Genomic DNA, 17,877 nt, shown 5'->3' on the forward strand with positions numbered 1-17,877 from the left:
GTTTTATGCCCTTTAACATCCATCCCTCTGGAAAAATAATTTCTCGCTATTTTATCTGATATTTTGACTGGATTCCTTTGCGTCTGTTTCGTGACAACTCTGTTCCATTTCCTGTTTTGAAGAAATATTACACAGGGAGGCTCATTCGTCTATCATAAAATGTAAAGTTGTATCATCGGCCAACCGCTCTGAAGGAAAAGTGAGAAATTATCTCCTGAAAGTCCAGTGTTATAGCGAAACAAGAGCACATAGTCAGTGCCAGCTTTCAACACTTTGACTTATTCCAGTGAATTGCACAAAGGCAAAGCGCGGATGTTCTCTGAATCAGTTCTGTGCCGTCAATACGAGTACAAACACTGTTAGGTGTGCCGTGATACTTGTTTATTTAACAGTTATCACGCAACGGAGAATGTAATCGTGTAACAATATGAACTGAATTAAAGACACTGGATATACCGTAACTTATTTCATGAATTTCCTTTTCCCTCTATCTCTAAAACGGGGTGCTAGGATTCCACGAAGCATATTTTCAAATGTAACAAGAAAGAAGCCGAAAAAGGAGCTGCTGATCTTGTGTAAATTATGCACGAAGAAAGGGATAGAATATTAGTATCGAAACCCTCAACATCCAGGGGAATTGCCGTCTTCTGATTCTTTCATTTAGCGGAACTGATGAGGGAAGAGACTGTTAGGGATAAAGTGGGATGTGACTTGGTTGCACATTCGGGATAATTGTCCTTACTGCAGAGCAAGCTATATCCCTCGATATCCCTGATCTTTACTCTTGCTGCGTAGTCGGATAGTAGCAAGTCAGGACGTTGGTACCACTCATACAGAGTAGTCGTTCCTAACCTGTGGTCCGCGAACCACAGGTTTCGCGAAAAAAAGTCAGTAAAGGTGTGTATTTGTGATTGTAATTTATATGAAAAGATAATAAGTAATTTGGTCTCATTTGCCATTGCGCATGCTCTAAAAAATTTACTTTATTTCATCCTTCCTTGACTCATAAAAATTACTACGTCTAATTCTTCATGTTTATATTTTATTTTGTAAAAATACGATGGGGTACAGATGAAGTATTTGTCGACAGTTGGTGCAGAAAATGTTGGGCAGCTCGGTCACATAGACTTGCCTATTAATTGCATCTCCGTAAAACATGGTAAACAAAGGAAAAAGCATCTCTACTACAAATGAGAAACTTAGTAGATATATGTAACCTACATAAAAATTGCAAGAAACTCTACATACAACTGAAATATCTGTAATGCTTTCAATATAAAAGTAATTGTCTTAAGTTATATATTGATAAGTAAATGAAAACTGCTTGATTGCGGTTGACAGTCACTCTAATCCATTCCAAAACCACAGTATGCTTAAAGGACACAGTCAGTCCAAAATAATTTTATAACTGGGTTTCATGAGATTACATATTTTACCATGAAAATGGGCAGCATGACTTTAAGGACTGGGAAACCCTGCTACAGATCTCAGAACATTACAGTATTCACAGAAGCACAACGCAAATGTATAAAATGCAGCAAACATCCCATGACAGAGATAAAGAGGGTCGGCAATACCTTAATAATAATTTCAGTTTTGTCGGTTGCTTAAACATGTGGCCAACTATGATGGGTAGCTAACTGAAGGGCGTCGTCTACTTCATATCATGAGATTTTAAGCCATGGTTACCCTTAATGGCCGAATATAAAACTTTCATTAAGCAGATATTCCACATAACATGATCCCGCAAATTCTTCCTGGGAAGAATAAGTGAAAAACAGAATTTTGAATTATGAGTAAGTTGACCATTTATACCGACTTGCTACCAAGTTGACAAGTTACATTGACGAAACCAGGTTAAGTACCTTCAATAGCAATGTTTTCTTTGACTTTAAATATCTATCTTACACAAACAAAATCATTCTATATTCACTGGCTGCAATTAAGACATCTTAACCAGCAAGAAATATTATAACCATATCTGACATGTTAATATCTCAACATTTCAGTATTGTGATATGGCGGCTGTAAGCTGGAATAGTTAATCACAGAAGACACTCGTTACTAGACACAAGGAATCCTAAACCATGTAAATCCAAATGTGCGAAGCACTGGACAAGAACCCAGGCACAGGACATATAAGAGGCTTAAACTTGGAGGCAATCAGGCCTATGAGAGTTCAGTTGACTAACTGCAGCTTCAGGTTAGTTACATACATTAAGGCATAACGTGCTGCACAAGCCTGCATTGACAGGAAACCTCTGTACGTCTTGCATAAATATTACTTAGCACAGTGCAGTGACAAAGGTCACACTGAGTCCATAGCGACCTGGACGCTGGGAGTGCACGGATATACTCATGCTGAAACTACTGTGCAACAAACATAGTGCCTATGTAGAAACACTGACCCCTCTCCTCCTCGAAGAGGAGGCCCCATTTCGAAACACGTACATGTCTTTCATCATCAGTAATCTGTCAAGACGACAGGTCCACAGTCTCTTCCAAAACAATTCCTCCACTTAATGCGATCTAGAGCTTTCTCCTTCAAATGACAGTATCCTCTTCTGTCCCCAAGGTCATCCAGCATCTTCTTACGTCTTCTTCCTCGTCTTCTTGTCACTTCTATCCGCCCCTCTATCTTTCCTTCGATAACTTCTTTTAGAAGGCAGTTTCTGCGTAAAACATGACCAATCCAATTAGCCTTCCGTTTTCTTATTTCGTGTAGGATATTCCTCTGCTCACTGACTCTAATTAACACTTCTTCATTTCTCACATAATCGGTCCAACTGATCTTCTCCATCCTTCTCCAACACCACATTTCAAAACTTTCCAGATGTTTCTGATCTACTGCCCTAAGTGTCCATGTTTCAGCCCCATACAGAGCTATGCTCCAAATGTAGCATTTCACTAGTTTCTTCCTCAAATTTAAGTCTAATTTGCTGGTAAAAAGATTCTTCTTCTTGCTGAATGCAGCTTTGCCATGGCAATCCTGGATTTAATTTCACTAGTACACCTTCCATCATCTGTTAACAACATGTCTTTATGGGAGAATAAAAAACTTGGCCGTGGATCTCGAGGAAACTGAAGCCAGGAATGACAGTGCTGGCGAAGGACAGCAGCAATTTAACCTACCGACCAAAAAACCGATCGAGTATGGAGTGGTTATCAGTCTGCAGACAAGACGCCAGTGAGTGCTAGCCAGTGGTTCCCAGTGGAGGCCGGAAGCATCTAGGCAGTCAATGGCCAGATTGTTGCAGCCATGAGTTGTGAGACAGTCGCCAGCCAGTAAGGAGGTGTATTTGGAAAATGGGGAATCTACAGCGTTGGGAGCCATTACCAGGCGATAGCCAGTGAAGACACTGTAGACTGAGAAAATTTGTGCGTGCTGTAGTTCGAATTAGCAATATCGCTATAATTACCTACTTGTAGTTACAAGCTATACATGTTCAATAAATCTAATTCCCAATCCAAACCCCCTCTCTAGTCACTAACACGTGACAATATTTTAATAATTACTTTTACGAGTACAAGGGCACTGCACTAATACATAAATAAATTACACAAAATATACCCATATGTAAACACTGGCCAATGTAGGTAACAGAAGAGATAATTAATTCGCTTAGTGGGGGGTGGAGTCCAACTGGGTCCACTTGGCATGGCAGCCACTGACTGACCTATTGTAACCTGCCCCGGGTGATTATGATGGAGAATTTGGTGGACTGAAGATTGGCAGGGGAAATCGAAGTACTTGGAGAAATCCCGCCCCAGTGCCACTTTGTCCACCACAAATCCCACTTGACCAGACCCGGGATCGAACCCGGGCCGCTGCAGTGGGAAGTCAGCGACTAACCACTTGAGCTATGGCGCGGCCCCAAACAGAAGAGATAAGTCAAGGTGCAGGTACAGTATCTGATCATGGCCGTAGGGTTAAAATATGTTGTAAGCCTTTAAAGAATCTATACAGAGATTGTGCTGATGGAACCAAATAATAAATAAATAATAATGATGTTCTTTGTTGACATTTTTCCTAAGGTCTGTCAGTTTTCCAGATTAAAGAACACAATTAATTCTTAGTAGCTTATGTACATAACGATGAGTGTTTTATTGAATGTGATTCTTATAAATATGTGCTGCCATACACAATAATTTGTAGTATGCCTCTGCAAATTTTTGGATCTGAAAGTTATTCTCGGAGACTTGTGTCAAAATTAATTTTACATATCTGCAAGTGTGTCTGCAAAACATCATTCTAAGTGCAGTTTCTTTGAAATTTTTGGCAAAATCAAAGCATGTCCCTGCAGATGTGGGTTGCTTAGAGCAATCCAGTGCTTTTTCTAATTCTTTTATCATCCTTATGTGATATCTCTCCCGTTTCTTTGCTTAGTCCCTTCCACAATGCTATATCCTCTTTGTGATTGTTGTGTACCATATGCAATACGTGTCATGTTTTACTGCACACAGTAAATAAACCGAAATGAGACAATTTCTTTTCCTTGATGTGATTCTTATAGCGTACCATCATCCCTAAAAAAAAATTGGGCTTAAGAATTCTTATGCTACCTGTGTGTGTCTCTGTGGAATGCACTGATGGACAGAGGAGAAGTGGAGGAATGTGTGAAGTAAGTTATAATATTGCTCAGGAGCAGATGAGGCAGCTGCAAGAGCAAGGATGATGGTGAAAGAGACAGTATTGTAATAGACTCAAACCAGCCAGAAATCCTGTCTTCTCCGAGAATCACACTGTCAGTTTTAACTATTTCTACAAAATTTTGTGATTAAGTATAATACTTTATATATATGTACAATATTTAAGTAATTACAGATATGAATAAACGAGAATAATGTTAAGTACACAATTTATTATATTTGTCAATGAGTATGGAGAAGCACACACAATGTGGTTGTATAAACCATATAGTGTACTATTGCTTTGGGCTAGCTAATATGGGCCAGAAAGGAATACAACAGTACACAGAGAGGGGGAAGCCACTGAGCAATATCATCCCAAGAGTCAACGAGACTTCTTTTGTTTTTGTTTGCAGTTTCGGTATACTTAACAAAATATGTGCAGCATAAATTAACAACATACTCTGAAACTTGAAGTTGTCAGAGTTGTGACTATGAAAATTACTGTCTTTTGGGATGAAACACCATGAAGTTAGGTAGATACATACTACAGTTTTGGAGAAACGTAAAAGAATGAGAGTCACATTTCTGTTTTGGAAATGTAGGCAATAGTGTGCCCTCAAAAGCACTGGTATGTAACCATTAGTCTATCAGTATCACATACAAGAAGACAGTAATGTCAACAACATTATTATATGAAAATGTACGTAACTAGCAATATTTTATTCTCATAATGGCACTTATCAAACTGAAAACTGAGGTCATACTTTATTCCGTTCATGCTATTTGTAGAAATCAGATGTACAGGTTTATCAGCACAAATGTTAGGACACATATGCTGTGTATGTGGCTGTAAAACCCACAAATTGCTAGGCATGATACATCCGCAGCAGGCAGCTTGTTATCACAGTCATGTACCGCTCCCAGGAATTCTTTAAATCTGCCTCCCTAGAGAATGAAACAAGAGATTTGCATGCCTTAATATCAGTTAAGCTTAATGTTTCACAAGCTATGCAATTCATATTCTTCTGTACAACATCTGGGGCTATTTTTTTTTAAATTTCAAAATTTCAAAGAGTTACTGAAAGAGGTTTTAATGTTTCAGTTTGTTTCTTTCTCTCTTTCTCATTATGCTGACCTTCTGCAACCCATGCTCCTGTGCTTATGGCTGGTGCAGGCTTCAGAACGATATCACAGTTCCATAATGGGAGTTCTTGTGCTGAGTCGGAAAGGTTATGGTACTGTTTATTTCTGGCATGGTAATATGCATTTAAGAAAATACCACATCACTATGACAGTGTAGAATTTTAAACAGGAGACGGATGATGCTCAGCACCCAGGCTAATTATGCCATGTCCTTACTTCTATGACAATACTGCAGAAGTAGAATGCATAAATTAAGGGAAAGTGTTAAGTAACTTTGGATAACTTCACTGTGGTGCTGGGATTCAGCAATAATTGGGATTCAAAAAAATGTATGCATATTTTGTGCCATATCAGTTGACACAGGAAATGAAGACACATTTTGACACATGCCTGCCATGAAGCAGAAGGTGAGGGTTTTCTTGAAAGAAATGTGACAAGAGTGGCAAGCCATGAGTGCACTAATTTACACCTCTCCAATTCACAACCAAATTAATCTAGGTTCAAAGATTTGATTTTGAGATGATTTGAATTACAGCTACATGATTTCATCACTGCTCTTCCAATTTGTGTATATCAGGCAATGCAGGAGATTTGGGTTTATGATGAATATTGCATTGCACTGTCCATAGGCAAAAGTAACATATTCTAAACTTCTGGAATTTTCCAGAATGCTTTAGTGCCACACGACTTGCTTGACTATAATGCTAGTGGGTAATTCATTGCCCTCACAGTGGGACTTCTTTATGACAGAACTGAAGCCAGAATATTGGTATCCACTTGTTGGAGTTCAGCTGACCTGCAACTATATAATTTGGTGTCAACTGACCAATGGAATAGGATATGAAGCCTCAAGACATGGGAACTCACATTCAATCTTTCAGCCTGGATGAAAATAAATTCTACACACTCCAGTTCACCTCAATGTAACTACCTTTGCATCCTGGAAATTATATAAGTGATATCATTGCTGAAACCAATAAATTTGCTTGCATCCACATATAGAAATTACAGCAACAATACACCTTGGCAAACTGTGAATTTGAGTGTTTTATTTCCGAAGATTTGTAGCTCAGCAAATTTTAATACATAATTAGCAAACAATATTAAACTCTTCATAATTCCAAACTGGCTAATCACCTGCTGTGAGTTGTGGAACAGTATCCCCATTAAGAAGCACATATGAGATAAAAATTGAATGCTCATATTTAGAAGGTGTCTGAATTGAATTATTGCCGTGACATACACCACACACACTGAGATATATCATGCTCTTTCTCAGTCTCTCCATGCGAATGCTGGGACAATGCCCTAGATCAGGTCATGACTGCTTCATTTCATATCCTTTCCGATTTATTATCATCCTATCACTCAATGCTCTACGGTCTGAGTTACTGAGAGCATTATTAAATAAATTACAAATAAATATATAAAATATGTGCCATGACCCAGAAACTGGATTAACATCCCACTGAGCTGTGACGAAAGCCTGAAACTGCACAGAAAATACTGTGCATGAAGTAACAGTATAATCAAGATGCTCTTTACAGAGGAATGAAACACTTTACCAATGGAACATAGCAATGACCAAATTCTTACTGCTGTCAACTCACTAAAAATTATGCAGTAATCCTTTACAGTACTTGATGGAGAAGAAAACAGAAACTTAAATGTTTACTGCCAAACTCAGTATATTATAATGTACTGTATATGGAATATTCAAATTAAGAGGTCTGAAAGGGTAAGGTTATAATGAATTTAGATATTGTGGCAGAGGGTTAAATCATATGATGTATGTGAGAAAGTCAGAAAGTTATGCGTGGGGGGGGGAGAGTATAGAAACAGACAAATGGCAGAAACCTGGCACTAGTGAAGACGACACCACACGCTGCTAGAGGGAACAACACACAAACAAGGGGCATATCACAGATTGCAGACATAACAGAACACAAAACAAGCAGCTGCAAAAACACATGGAGAGAAACACATAGTTCTAAACAAGTGGACGACACCCTTTATGAGGTGGAATAGAATTTCACAAACGTAATGAAAATTTTAATAAGAAGTTTTAATGGATTTTATTTTAATTTATTTTATTATGTTAAGTGGACTAAAGCATGTGATTTTAGTGCATATTAATGCAGTGTAGCAGTTTCAATATATTAAGACACCTGAAGATGGCCATCTAGGGACAAAACATGTTGTGCTAAAAGAGTAAGTGGAAGAAAAAGGAACAGTTTGTTGCATTATTGACTTACTGTGTTATACATAGATGTCTAGCATTTATATTTTTAAGCTAGTGCTATGGCCTTGTTACACTGCTTCTGAAACTGCATTATGTAGGTCTTTGACTGTCCCCAGAATCATTAGCTCATAACCTAAATATGTACTAAACCTGATACAGAAAGGCTAAGGTAAGTTACAGATGACCAGAAGTTGATACTTTATGTGTATGAATCTGATTGGCAGGATTTGTATAACAAACACAAATTAAATATGTAAACTTTAACTTTAAAATCAACCAGAGACGCATTAAAAACAGCAGAACTATGATTACACACCTCAGAACATCCATTTCAAGCGCACACTGGTAGTAAGAAGAAAGGAAGTTCCGCAGATCTGTGTGGGACCAAGATACTTGTCTCCAGGGCTCTAAGCACCTTTCCACCAATTCAAGAAACAAAGAGCGCAGTTCACGGGACCGATGAAGGTTACATGCAAGGCCCACCAGAGCACGTGTGTATGATCGGAAGTTAGAATCCAATTCTTGGTATGACCGCTCCAACAGCTGGGGTTTCAACTTCTGGCATACTAAGCTGGAACACACACAGACATAAGCTTTGAGATTTTCACAGCAGTTACTATGAAGATTGTTGTCTTCTGAGAAGTGATGCCATATGGCCTAGTAGAGGTTTACTGGCATTTCCAAGTAACAGGGTACTCTGACTACCAGATTACATCCTGTAACATTCCAGAAGACAGTGATAATCAAAGTACAACATACTTACCTTCTGACCCGGTGGAGGTTGTGGAATTTTTAAGGGTGGAAAAATTCAGGGAACAAGTCCTCCGGGAGGGACTTTAAGCTGTGGGTCCCGTGTCGTAGCTTTACGGCACGTAAAAGAACCTCATATCTCCAAAGGAGGTCAATGAGCTAAATTCAAGGACATTTCCTGCCCAACAGTAGTCTCTAATGCCTCTGATAGATGGGGGAAGCATTATAGATACCCCCAAGCCAGTAGAGGCCAAACTCGCTGGCTCGGTCGGGACTGATGGTACGCACCAATATCGGTATGGTATAGAGACTGGTAGAATATCATAGAGGGAAGCACAATGGACCAATACTGGTCTCAGTGCATGGGGAACCCCACCCTCTCCAATAACTAACTAACTACTTACCTTCTGAATAACAGTCACAGAATTATGCTGTCTGGATGAAGGTACCATATGTATAAACTGCCCACTTCTTGATACTAAATCACTTACCATGACTCCTGAAGGTAACAGAAGAGAAAGGAAAAGCAGTAATGCAAAGATATCTCCCTCTTAGTTACAACAGTAAGAAACAGGTGAAATATGCATATGATGTATTTGGTCAGCTACAGACTCATGTTCCATAACTGCTCATACAGTTTTCAGACTAAAGACATCTGATATAATGTTCTCATGGATTCCCATAATCACTATAAATCAGATCTAAAAGTTTGTGACGATGGTACATTAGTACAAATATTATGTTTCTGAACATTATCCATCATCTTGTCTTTCTCTAAAAACCATCCTGTTTATTTTTCAAAACACAATGTTTCAGAGACTGGATTCTGTCTCCGTCTTCAGGTAAAACCTATTCAGTTGGGCCCAATCGATAGAGCTAGTCCCTATCTTAAATTTATTTTCATTTTTAATAATAAATGTAAAAAAACTACACATACATCACCTAAAAATACTTGTGGCACAAAACCTTTGCTGAAAAGTGTAAACAGTGTTGCAAATGTGTGTTGTGTAGGGTCCTAGTGGTCAGCAAAGTGGATTAATATTAAAGATGTATTGGATAAGCCTAGTCCACTGTCATAAGATAGAAAATATTAATATGACAGGAGTATAACATACTCTTAGAACAGGCACAACTATTTCATAAAGAATTAATGAATCAATTATTAGCAAAAAAACTTTAAGGAAACATTAATGCCTAAAATTGCAACACATGATGTTTTTGCACCACTAATACATATCAGAACCATTAAGTAAATGATTATGCAAACGCTAAAGAGAACAATTTCCTTCCAAAATAGTTCACATATCATTATGTTTAGAGCAGTTACTCTAGACTTACTGTTTGTGCTCCTTTTCTTTGTCAAGTAATATCCTGAGTTCTCTGAGATCCAGAAGGAATTCCCTATCCAGTTCTGTATCATCATATTCTGGACTACCATTATCCACATAAGTCCACGAAGCCATAATAGACTGTGCACAATGATAGAAGTCTGGAAATGTCAGATATTGAAGTTTCTTCTTGCTGGTTTCAAACTTTATGCAAGCAATAAAAACAACGGCCCCATAGCGCCTGCAACACATCACTACATTATTGTACAGGGTGTCTGCGAAAAAACTTCAGAGTTCTAGTTGCAAATATTTACTCACTGCTTTCACATAAAACCTTCTTATTAAAAAAAAACAAGTAGACAAGTTTTACTGTCATTTAGTGCAATTCAATGTGGGCACCAACGACAATCATATAGACATTAAAATGAAATTGAACTTCACTCCACACCCAAGACAGCGCATTCACATGCACGGCAACAATAGCCACTGTAATAGTTTGGTGCAAATCCCCACATCCAGCCAATCCAATTCACAGCAAGGCATACAATGGCACCAAAATGGGCTGCTGCACTACCTTTTTGGAAAATGATCTTAGTTAACATATGTGGGAACACAAAATTCTCTAACATAACCAAACAATCCGCACACGTGCAACAATTTGGTCCAACATGATGCTGAATCATATGCTGACCTTGGATCTATTGCAAATATGCTCAGTCAGGGAACTGAATCTCCCAATACGCAATATTATAAACAACTGAAACCATTTATATATACCAAATATGTGATTTTAATTATATAACATTACACCATTCAGATGAACCAAGTACAGGTGAACAAACTAAAGCATAAGAGAGTGCAATGACTGCACTATTTGTGTCCTGCCCTACCTATTTTGTCCTGTCATATCAAAGAGAGCACTGGCTGCATTATTGGCAGTTTATCCTGCCAATTAGGATACTCTGTATCAGGAACACCTCTGACTACAATACTGGTGGCTTTTTCTACCTACCTGGCCAGCTCTTCAGGAAGAAGAAAGTTGGTCTTGATGTTTTGGACTACAGAGCCCTGCATATCTTCTACAACTTTGAACACTCTCTTCACATTATCAAATTGTCTTCTGTAACAAAGCATCATTCCATGAATAATGAGATTTTTTAAGACAGTCCACATACCATTCATATGGACTTAATTCATGCGTTTTCTTTTTCATAGGTTTAAAGTTTAAGAGATATGACCCTCTGAATTTTGGCGGTTACTGTACTACTGTCACTCAGTGAAACAAGTAAGACAGCAAATAAATGAGGCTGGATGGATTGTGCTTATTCCTGCCCTCCATCCGATTGGCCAGCCCTTATTGTGGCCCACATCTCTCATTGGGCCAGTCCACACTGTAGCTTTCATGTCTTCGTGGCCGCTCTTTATCACAGCCTCCATTCCCTCTTGTACAACATTCATGGTGGTGTCCACCTTGTCTTCCATGTTCCCATGGCTGGCATCAATCAGTACTTGCGTACTTACTCATGGAGCTGAGCCCTTCTGGAGGAGCCGCCAATTCTGCAGCTACTCAAGAATTTCCCAGCATTTTGTGGAACCCGAAGGTTCATTACCGTGTTCACAAGAGCCCTCCACTGGTCCATATCCTGCGCCAGATCTATCCAATCCATACCATCCCATCCTATCTTTCTAAGATCCATTCTAATATTGTCCACCCACTTATGCCTTGGTCTTCCCTGTGGTCTCCTTCCTTCTGGCTTTCCCACCAATATCCTATACACATTCGTCTCCCCGTTCGTGCTACATGCCCTGCCCACCTCATCCTCCTTGACTTGATCATTCTAATTATACTTGGAGAAGAGTACAAGTTATGAAGCTCCTCATTATGTAGTTTTCTCCAACCTCCTGTCACTTCATCTCTCTTCGGTCCAAATATTCTCAACACCCTCAGTCTATGTTCCTCCCGTAATGTCAGAGACCAAGTTTCACACCCATACAGAACCACAAGCAAAATTATAGTTTTGTATATTCTAATTTTTATGTCTTTGGACAGCAGATGAGAAGATAAAAGGTTCTGGACTGAATGGTAGCAAGCATTACCCGAGTTTAATCTCCTCTTAATTTCCTCCTGAATCAGGTTTTGATCTTTTATCGTTGTTCCCAAACATCTGAACTGTGCCACATTTTCAAAACATCTGTTTCCTATGTTTATGTCATGATTTTGCCCTGCATTTTGGTGACAAGACAGTAACATATACATAGTTTTCTCTGTGCTTACTTCTAGATGGGGGGGCATCAATCATGACTTCAATAATCTCTTGGTTGGCCTCTATCTTGGTCTCCATATTGGCAATAACTGCCAAGCATGCATCTAAAACAATTGAAACAGGATAACTATGGTTCACTGATAAGAGTACTGTTAGTTCCTTGGAACTCTAGCCCTCATAGAGGAGTCATACTATCTCTCGAGGAGCTGGGGGAGCAGTCTTATCAGCTTACGTCAGCGTGGGTACTGTCAGTTTGGAATGAAGTGTCTTGGAGTGTGGTCAGGTGTATAGTACGTTGTGTATCTACTCCTGGTCTCCGTAGGCAATGCTTTCCACTCGGGGAGTAGCTTTGAACATCACCACAGCAAGCATACGGCTTCGCGTGCTTCACAGCAGCGTTTACCTTTCCAAGTTGCTAAAGTTATGAGGCACTAACTGTACTGCAGGTCATTCATGGCATTACACTGTCTCTATGAAAGGATGTTCTTGGCAGCTTAAGGAAGGGAAGATGTAAATAAAAAAGTAAAAGTAAAGGTATCCCTGTAACAGGCCATGGAGGCCCATAGAGTTGTGAGATGTTGAGGTTCCCACATCTTCTCTAGATAATTGGCTCATAGAAGGCGGCAAGGTTGTCAGCCTTACGTGCCGGCCGCCCTTTACCTCCAAGAATATTCCTGGTACTCATTTCTGTTAGAGGCTGAGTCGACTTCAGGGTAGTAGTGTGGCTGGAGGGATTAAGTCAATTGAAAGAAATCCAATTACCTCATCGGGACTTAAACCCATGACCTTCCAGCTTGTAGCACAGTGCCTCAACGAACTACGCTACTGCGTGCCCCCCTGGGATGATGTACGAGATTAAACTTTATTGCTAAGGAACAGGAAATTTTAATCCCTTGATACTATGCAGCTTGCAGTTAGATTTTAAATCAGAGGCAACAGTACTCATATCAAGAAATGGAAAGTGCATTTGCACCACTACAATATACAGTGCACAGCCATGTGAGTATCCTGCCACATATATACCTGACAAGTTCTGTCTCTCTCAATCTTAATTTGGACAGTATCAGTATTTCGGGAACTACACAAAGACTGTTTCCCATTCAACTCATAATCTGCCTGTGCTTATGACTTAGCCCAGAACTGTAACAAGAAAATTTATGTCTGTGTAAGCTTATGGGGGTACGCAGTAGCGTAGTTGGTTGAGGCACTATGCTACAAGCTGGAAGGTCACGGGATCGAATCCCCATGAGGTGGATTTTGTCAATATACCTAAGTCTTCCAGCTGCACTATAGCCCTGGGGTCTACTCAGTCTCTAACAGAAATGAGTACCAGGAATAAGGCTGACAACCTCACTGCCATTTGTGAGCAAACTCTCTAAAAAATGTGGGAACCTCAATATCTCACAACCCTATGGGCCTCCACAGCCTGTTACAGGGATACCTTGACTTTTTTTTACTGTGTAAGCTTACACAGGCAATAAAAAAAACATATCCTCTCCATCTGCAAGCCATAATTTTAAACACCTCCATTAGGTCATGAAATTTCTTGGATCATTACAATAAGTTTCAGGTTCTTACACTGTAAAGTTCTAGTCTCATTTATAACAAACCTGCAAGATTTGAGGAGTACACAAGTCTTTTCACTCACTTCATCCAAATCCTTCCTGTGGCGTGAGGACAATTTCTTGCCCAGTAATTCCCGTATCACAGCACCATCAAACTCATAGTACCTGCGAAGTGAAGATCAGATTTAGACTTACACAAAAGAAAACAGTTTTGTTGATCATGACACATTACATCACGAAGTCAGATCATTATCTAAGTGTTTGACGGATATCTCGTAGTGGTATGCTCCAGACTCTTAACCCGAGGCACTGACTCTGAGTCTCAGCCAAGACACTGGTTATCCTGACTGAGCTTTCACGTAAGCTTTCTCAGTCTTTCCAGGCATATTACGAGAGGCCATGATTACCTCCTTTCAAATCCTTTCCAATTCACCAATCATCCTACTGTTTGACACTATATATTCAGAATTCGGACTTCAAAATACTAACAGTTTATAACTATGAAGAAAATAATAATGTGTTCTTTATTTATTACAATATTCAGTAGCACATAAAAACTTATATACTTATTTTGAAGATTCAGTCTTTCATTATTAAAGCTAAGCTTGGACACCCCATTCCATAAAGGGAGCATTGGGAACATGATGATGGAACTAGGGATAAAAGCAGCTGTCTTCCCACAAACCGTAAGGGTAAAGAGGGGAGGAGCTCTTAATTATACATCTATGTGATTTTCATGGGAAGACATAAGCCTATATTTTATTAAAAAACTTACTTTTCTATAAGAAGTCTCCTTGTCTGTGGCTCTATTTGGAAAGCAAGCTGTTCAGCTAGCTTTGGCGGATTGTGAAGCAGCCTCTCTAACAGACTGTAAGTACGATAGTGGTCAAGTACATCCGAAGCAACCAACTCCAAAGTTGCTCCAGTCTGCTGTATTACTCCCCGCTGGTTCAGGGCTGTCACGGCTTCCGAGGCTATCAAACAAACAAAGAAATACACATCACCATATTGTCCATCTTAGTACAGAATTTATTCACTCTTCAAGCCCTTGTATCTTCCCAGATGTCATCCTAAATATATGGTTTCCCAACAATAATTATCGAACAACTGGCTGGTACTGCATATTTGTTACTAAGGGCATACAATGCTAATTTCATTCATTCCAGGATGACGCCCATGTAAAATTTTTAAGTGGGAACACTGCTATCTTTACAGGGTAAACACCACTGATGATTACTTATAAATATTCAGCTGCTGTCTAAGACATTTTTCTCGTAAACCTTTATGTTTGCTGTGTTTTATTTCAAAATGATGTTTTAACTCAAAAGGCACCATACAATTATTCTGCATGATTTCATTACATAAAATAAAACCTGGATGTGGAGAGGTTCTATCACCATCTTGAGCAACATCCACTGATAAATAATTATCAAAGTATTTTCTTCTTTTTGCACCGTTTACAGTTTTTGCTTTTTACACATTACATTTGGTTCATGCAACATGGGCTCCAATACTAGAACACACATTTGATGGTGGGGGGCTATAAGATGCAGAAATATATTATTATACGAGTTTGTTTCATTTTCATTGTTTGATATTGTTTTAAGTATTCTTCTTTGTAACAATCAATCTATTTGTAACTATATTTAGCAGGGTAATTTCTTTTTAACAGCCATTTATTCATGTCATACCCTTTTAACAATTCACATGTTAATAATACAAACACAGATTGAATATGACACTACTTAACACTGATACAACATGTGTATCAGACTGAGACTTTAAATTATCTGGTGAAAAGTTGAAGACCATACTGCCTGTCCCATTATTCTGAGAATGTTATTGTTCTCTGCTTAAGCTTTCACAAACATGGAAAGGTTATGTGAAGGTGCAGGGCACTGTTTTCAGTGACCATTCTTAAATTATTCTTCCTGGGGCAACACCAGTTAGAACGTAGAATTTTAATGTATTCATGCACGTCACTGTAGCTGTTAAAGGATGAAATTTTATATTCATGGCATTGTGATGATATTGTATGTATGTATTGATATTGACCGAACACATAATATATATATATAAGGATAAAAAATTAAAAAGGAAAGAAGGAAAAAAAACAAACATTTAATCAGTCACACTGGACAGAGTTAACTAATCTTTCATAATATTACTAGTGTGATGGACCAGGATGAACCAAATCAAAGTCAGAAATGTTCTGAAATTATGCACCTGTTTCTCTACAAAGTATTATCCTTCAAAACACATTCTATGTGTTTACAAGTAGTTTAATAATATTATAGAATGTCAGTAAAAATGATTACAAAACAAACAAACTGCCCAAGATTTCACCAATGTTTGGTGGGGCCCCTTACACACATTCGTAGAATCCAGTTTCAAAAACACTGCTTTAAAATATGCTCCCACATATGCCTAGATCTTCCAAAAGCTCTCCTCCCTTCAGGTTTTCTATACAACATTGTGTACATATTACACATGCTCAGTCCATCTCATCCTTCTCAATTTGATCACCTATGTGCAGTAAAGAGTGCAAATTATGAAACTCCTCATTATGCAATTTCCATCAGCCTCCTGTCACTTCCTTCTGCTAACCACCCTATTCTGAAAAATCCTCAATATTTGTTCTTCCCTTAGTACAGGACAATACACAAGGTGGATGCTGACAAAAAAATATACTAACAATTTGATAAATTTACAATCTCTTATGAAACTGGACACATGGCTTTGCATACAGGCAGTAATCAATCTTAAATACTATATCTGAGCAGTCATTACATCTGTACCAACAAAAGTTGAGCAAAATTCAAAATTGCAACAATAGTCCAGAAACAAGAAACCTTAATGATTAAGGTCAGACTCTTTCTTGTACTTACAGGAACATCCATCAACCCACAGTTGGTATACTTCTGGATCAACTAGAGTGTAATTGCTTATGAATACGTCAACATCGGCAAACATTTCTATATATATGAAGTCTACTGATACGAACACAGTTAATTGTCTTGTTTCTGTCAACCGAATACTTTTTCAGTTTATACTTAATTTAACGGCCAAGTCTGAAGCACTAATTGGCTTGATAAAATCACTGCACTACACTTCACCTTATTATCTCCCTTCTGAATAATAACTTGAAATCCCTGAAATTATTCATCCAATTATAACTTAAAGCTATCTAACCTCCATGGCCAGTACATTAACGACCGATAACGCCCAATACGAATTTAAGAGTACCTCACAACATGGATACCACCATGGCCAGCATGGGTAACTACCGCACACTATATTTTGTAATATCTTTCATTATTTCATATATATTGAATGGCTAGTCATTATTCTGTTAAGAATGTCGGAAATATCAAAGTTATGGGAAAGCTTCGCTTATAAATACACCTATATATTGAAAATACACACATAACCTGCAATGACTTTGAAAGATGTCCTGTTAGTTCGTCGTAAAGCCCCGGGACGCGCCACTTGGCGGTCTTGACCGTCTTGACAAGTGATCTGAACGTGGAGCGCGATTAGAGTTGGGTCGGTAACATTGTATGTTTTGGATCTTACGAGTAACATGTTCATATATTCCTACTTCCTCTGCCTTCAGGCCAATCATGGGAAAAGTGATACGTATATAGGGACAAAGACGGACGGGATAGGAGCCCTCAGGAATAATTTGAAGATGGAGGAAGGAAGTTCCTCCCAAACGATAGTACCTATCCGCAAAACTACAAAGCATCGCATTCTAAAAGACTGTTATCTTGAGGGAAATAAATAAAAAACTAGCTTATTTTTTACCATTGCCACAAAAAATTGTATTTTGTTATTTGTTTGGCGTAAAATTGTGACAGGAAGAGGTACAACTGTACGACAGGTATACTGTTGATGCAGTGTAAGCTAGCGGCAGGACCGCAGAAGCAGCCCTTAAGGGCCTCTGCTAACAG

At 38.7% G+C, this 17,877-nt stretch overlaps 1 protein-coding gene across 1 annotated transcript; it reads right to left on the reverse strand.

Annotated features, from left to right (window-relative positions):
* Positions 1–4,842: 4,842 nt before the first annotated feature.
* Positions 4,843–17,344, reverse strand: LOC111868845 (acidic fibroblast growth factor intracellular-binding protein). Its single transcript, XM_023859870.2, has 7 exons — positions 16,813–17,344; positions 14,700–14,898; positions 13,970–14,089; positions 11,108–11,215; positions 10,106–10,336; positions 8,334–8,588; positions 4,843–5,577 (listed from the first exon to the last, which is right to left on the reverse strand). The coding sequence occupies exons 1-7, from the start codon at positions 16,895–16,897 to the stop codon at positions 5,499–5,501; spliced, it is 1,077 nt and encodes a 358-aa protein (XP_023715638.1). The 5' UTR covers positions 16,898–17,344; the 3' UTR covers positions 4,843–5,498.
* Between the last annotated feature and the right edge of the window lie 533 nt (positions 17,345–17,877).

This window comes from Cryptotermes secundus, unplaced genomic scaffold (assembly GCF_002891405.2).
Source record: "Cryptotermes secundus unplaced genomic scaffold, Csec_1.0 scaffold310, whole genome shotgun sequence".
Classification (NCBI taxonomy): domain Eukaryota; kingdom Metazoa; phylum Arthropoda; class Insecta; order Blattodea; family Kalotermitidae; genus Cryptotermes; species Cryptotermes secundus.

What these genes read in the sequence shown, in the direction of transcription:
- LOC111868845 (XM_023859870.2), bottom strand. Translation starts at nt 16,897, where the DNA reads ATGTTTGCCGATGTTGACGTATTCATAAGCAATTACACTCTAGTTGAT. An exon ending in AGGAGACTTCTTATAGAAAA is followed by an intron (nt 14,090 to 14,699) that starts GTAAGTTTTTTA and finishes TTCACTTCGCAG; the next exon opens with GTACTATGAGTTTGATGGTG. An exon ending in GTACTCCTCAAATCTTGCAG is followed by an intron (nt 11,216 to 13,969) that starts GTTTGTTATAAA and finishes GCTTTGTTACAG; the next exon opens with AAGACAATTTGATAATGTGA.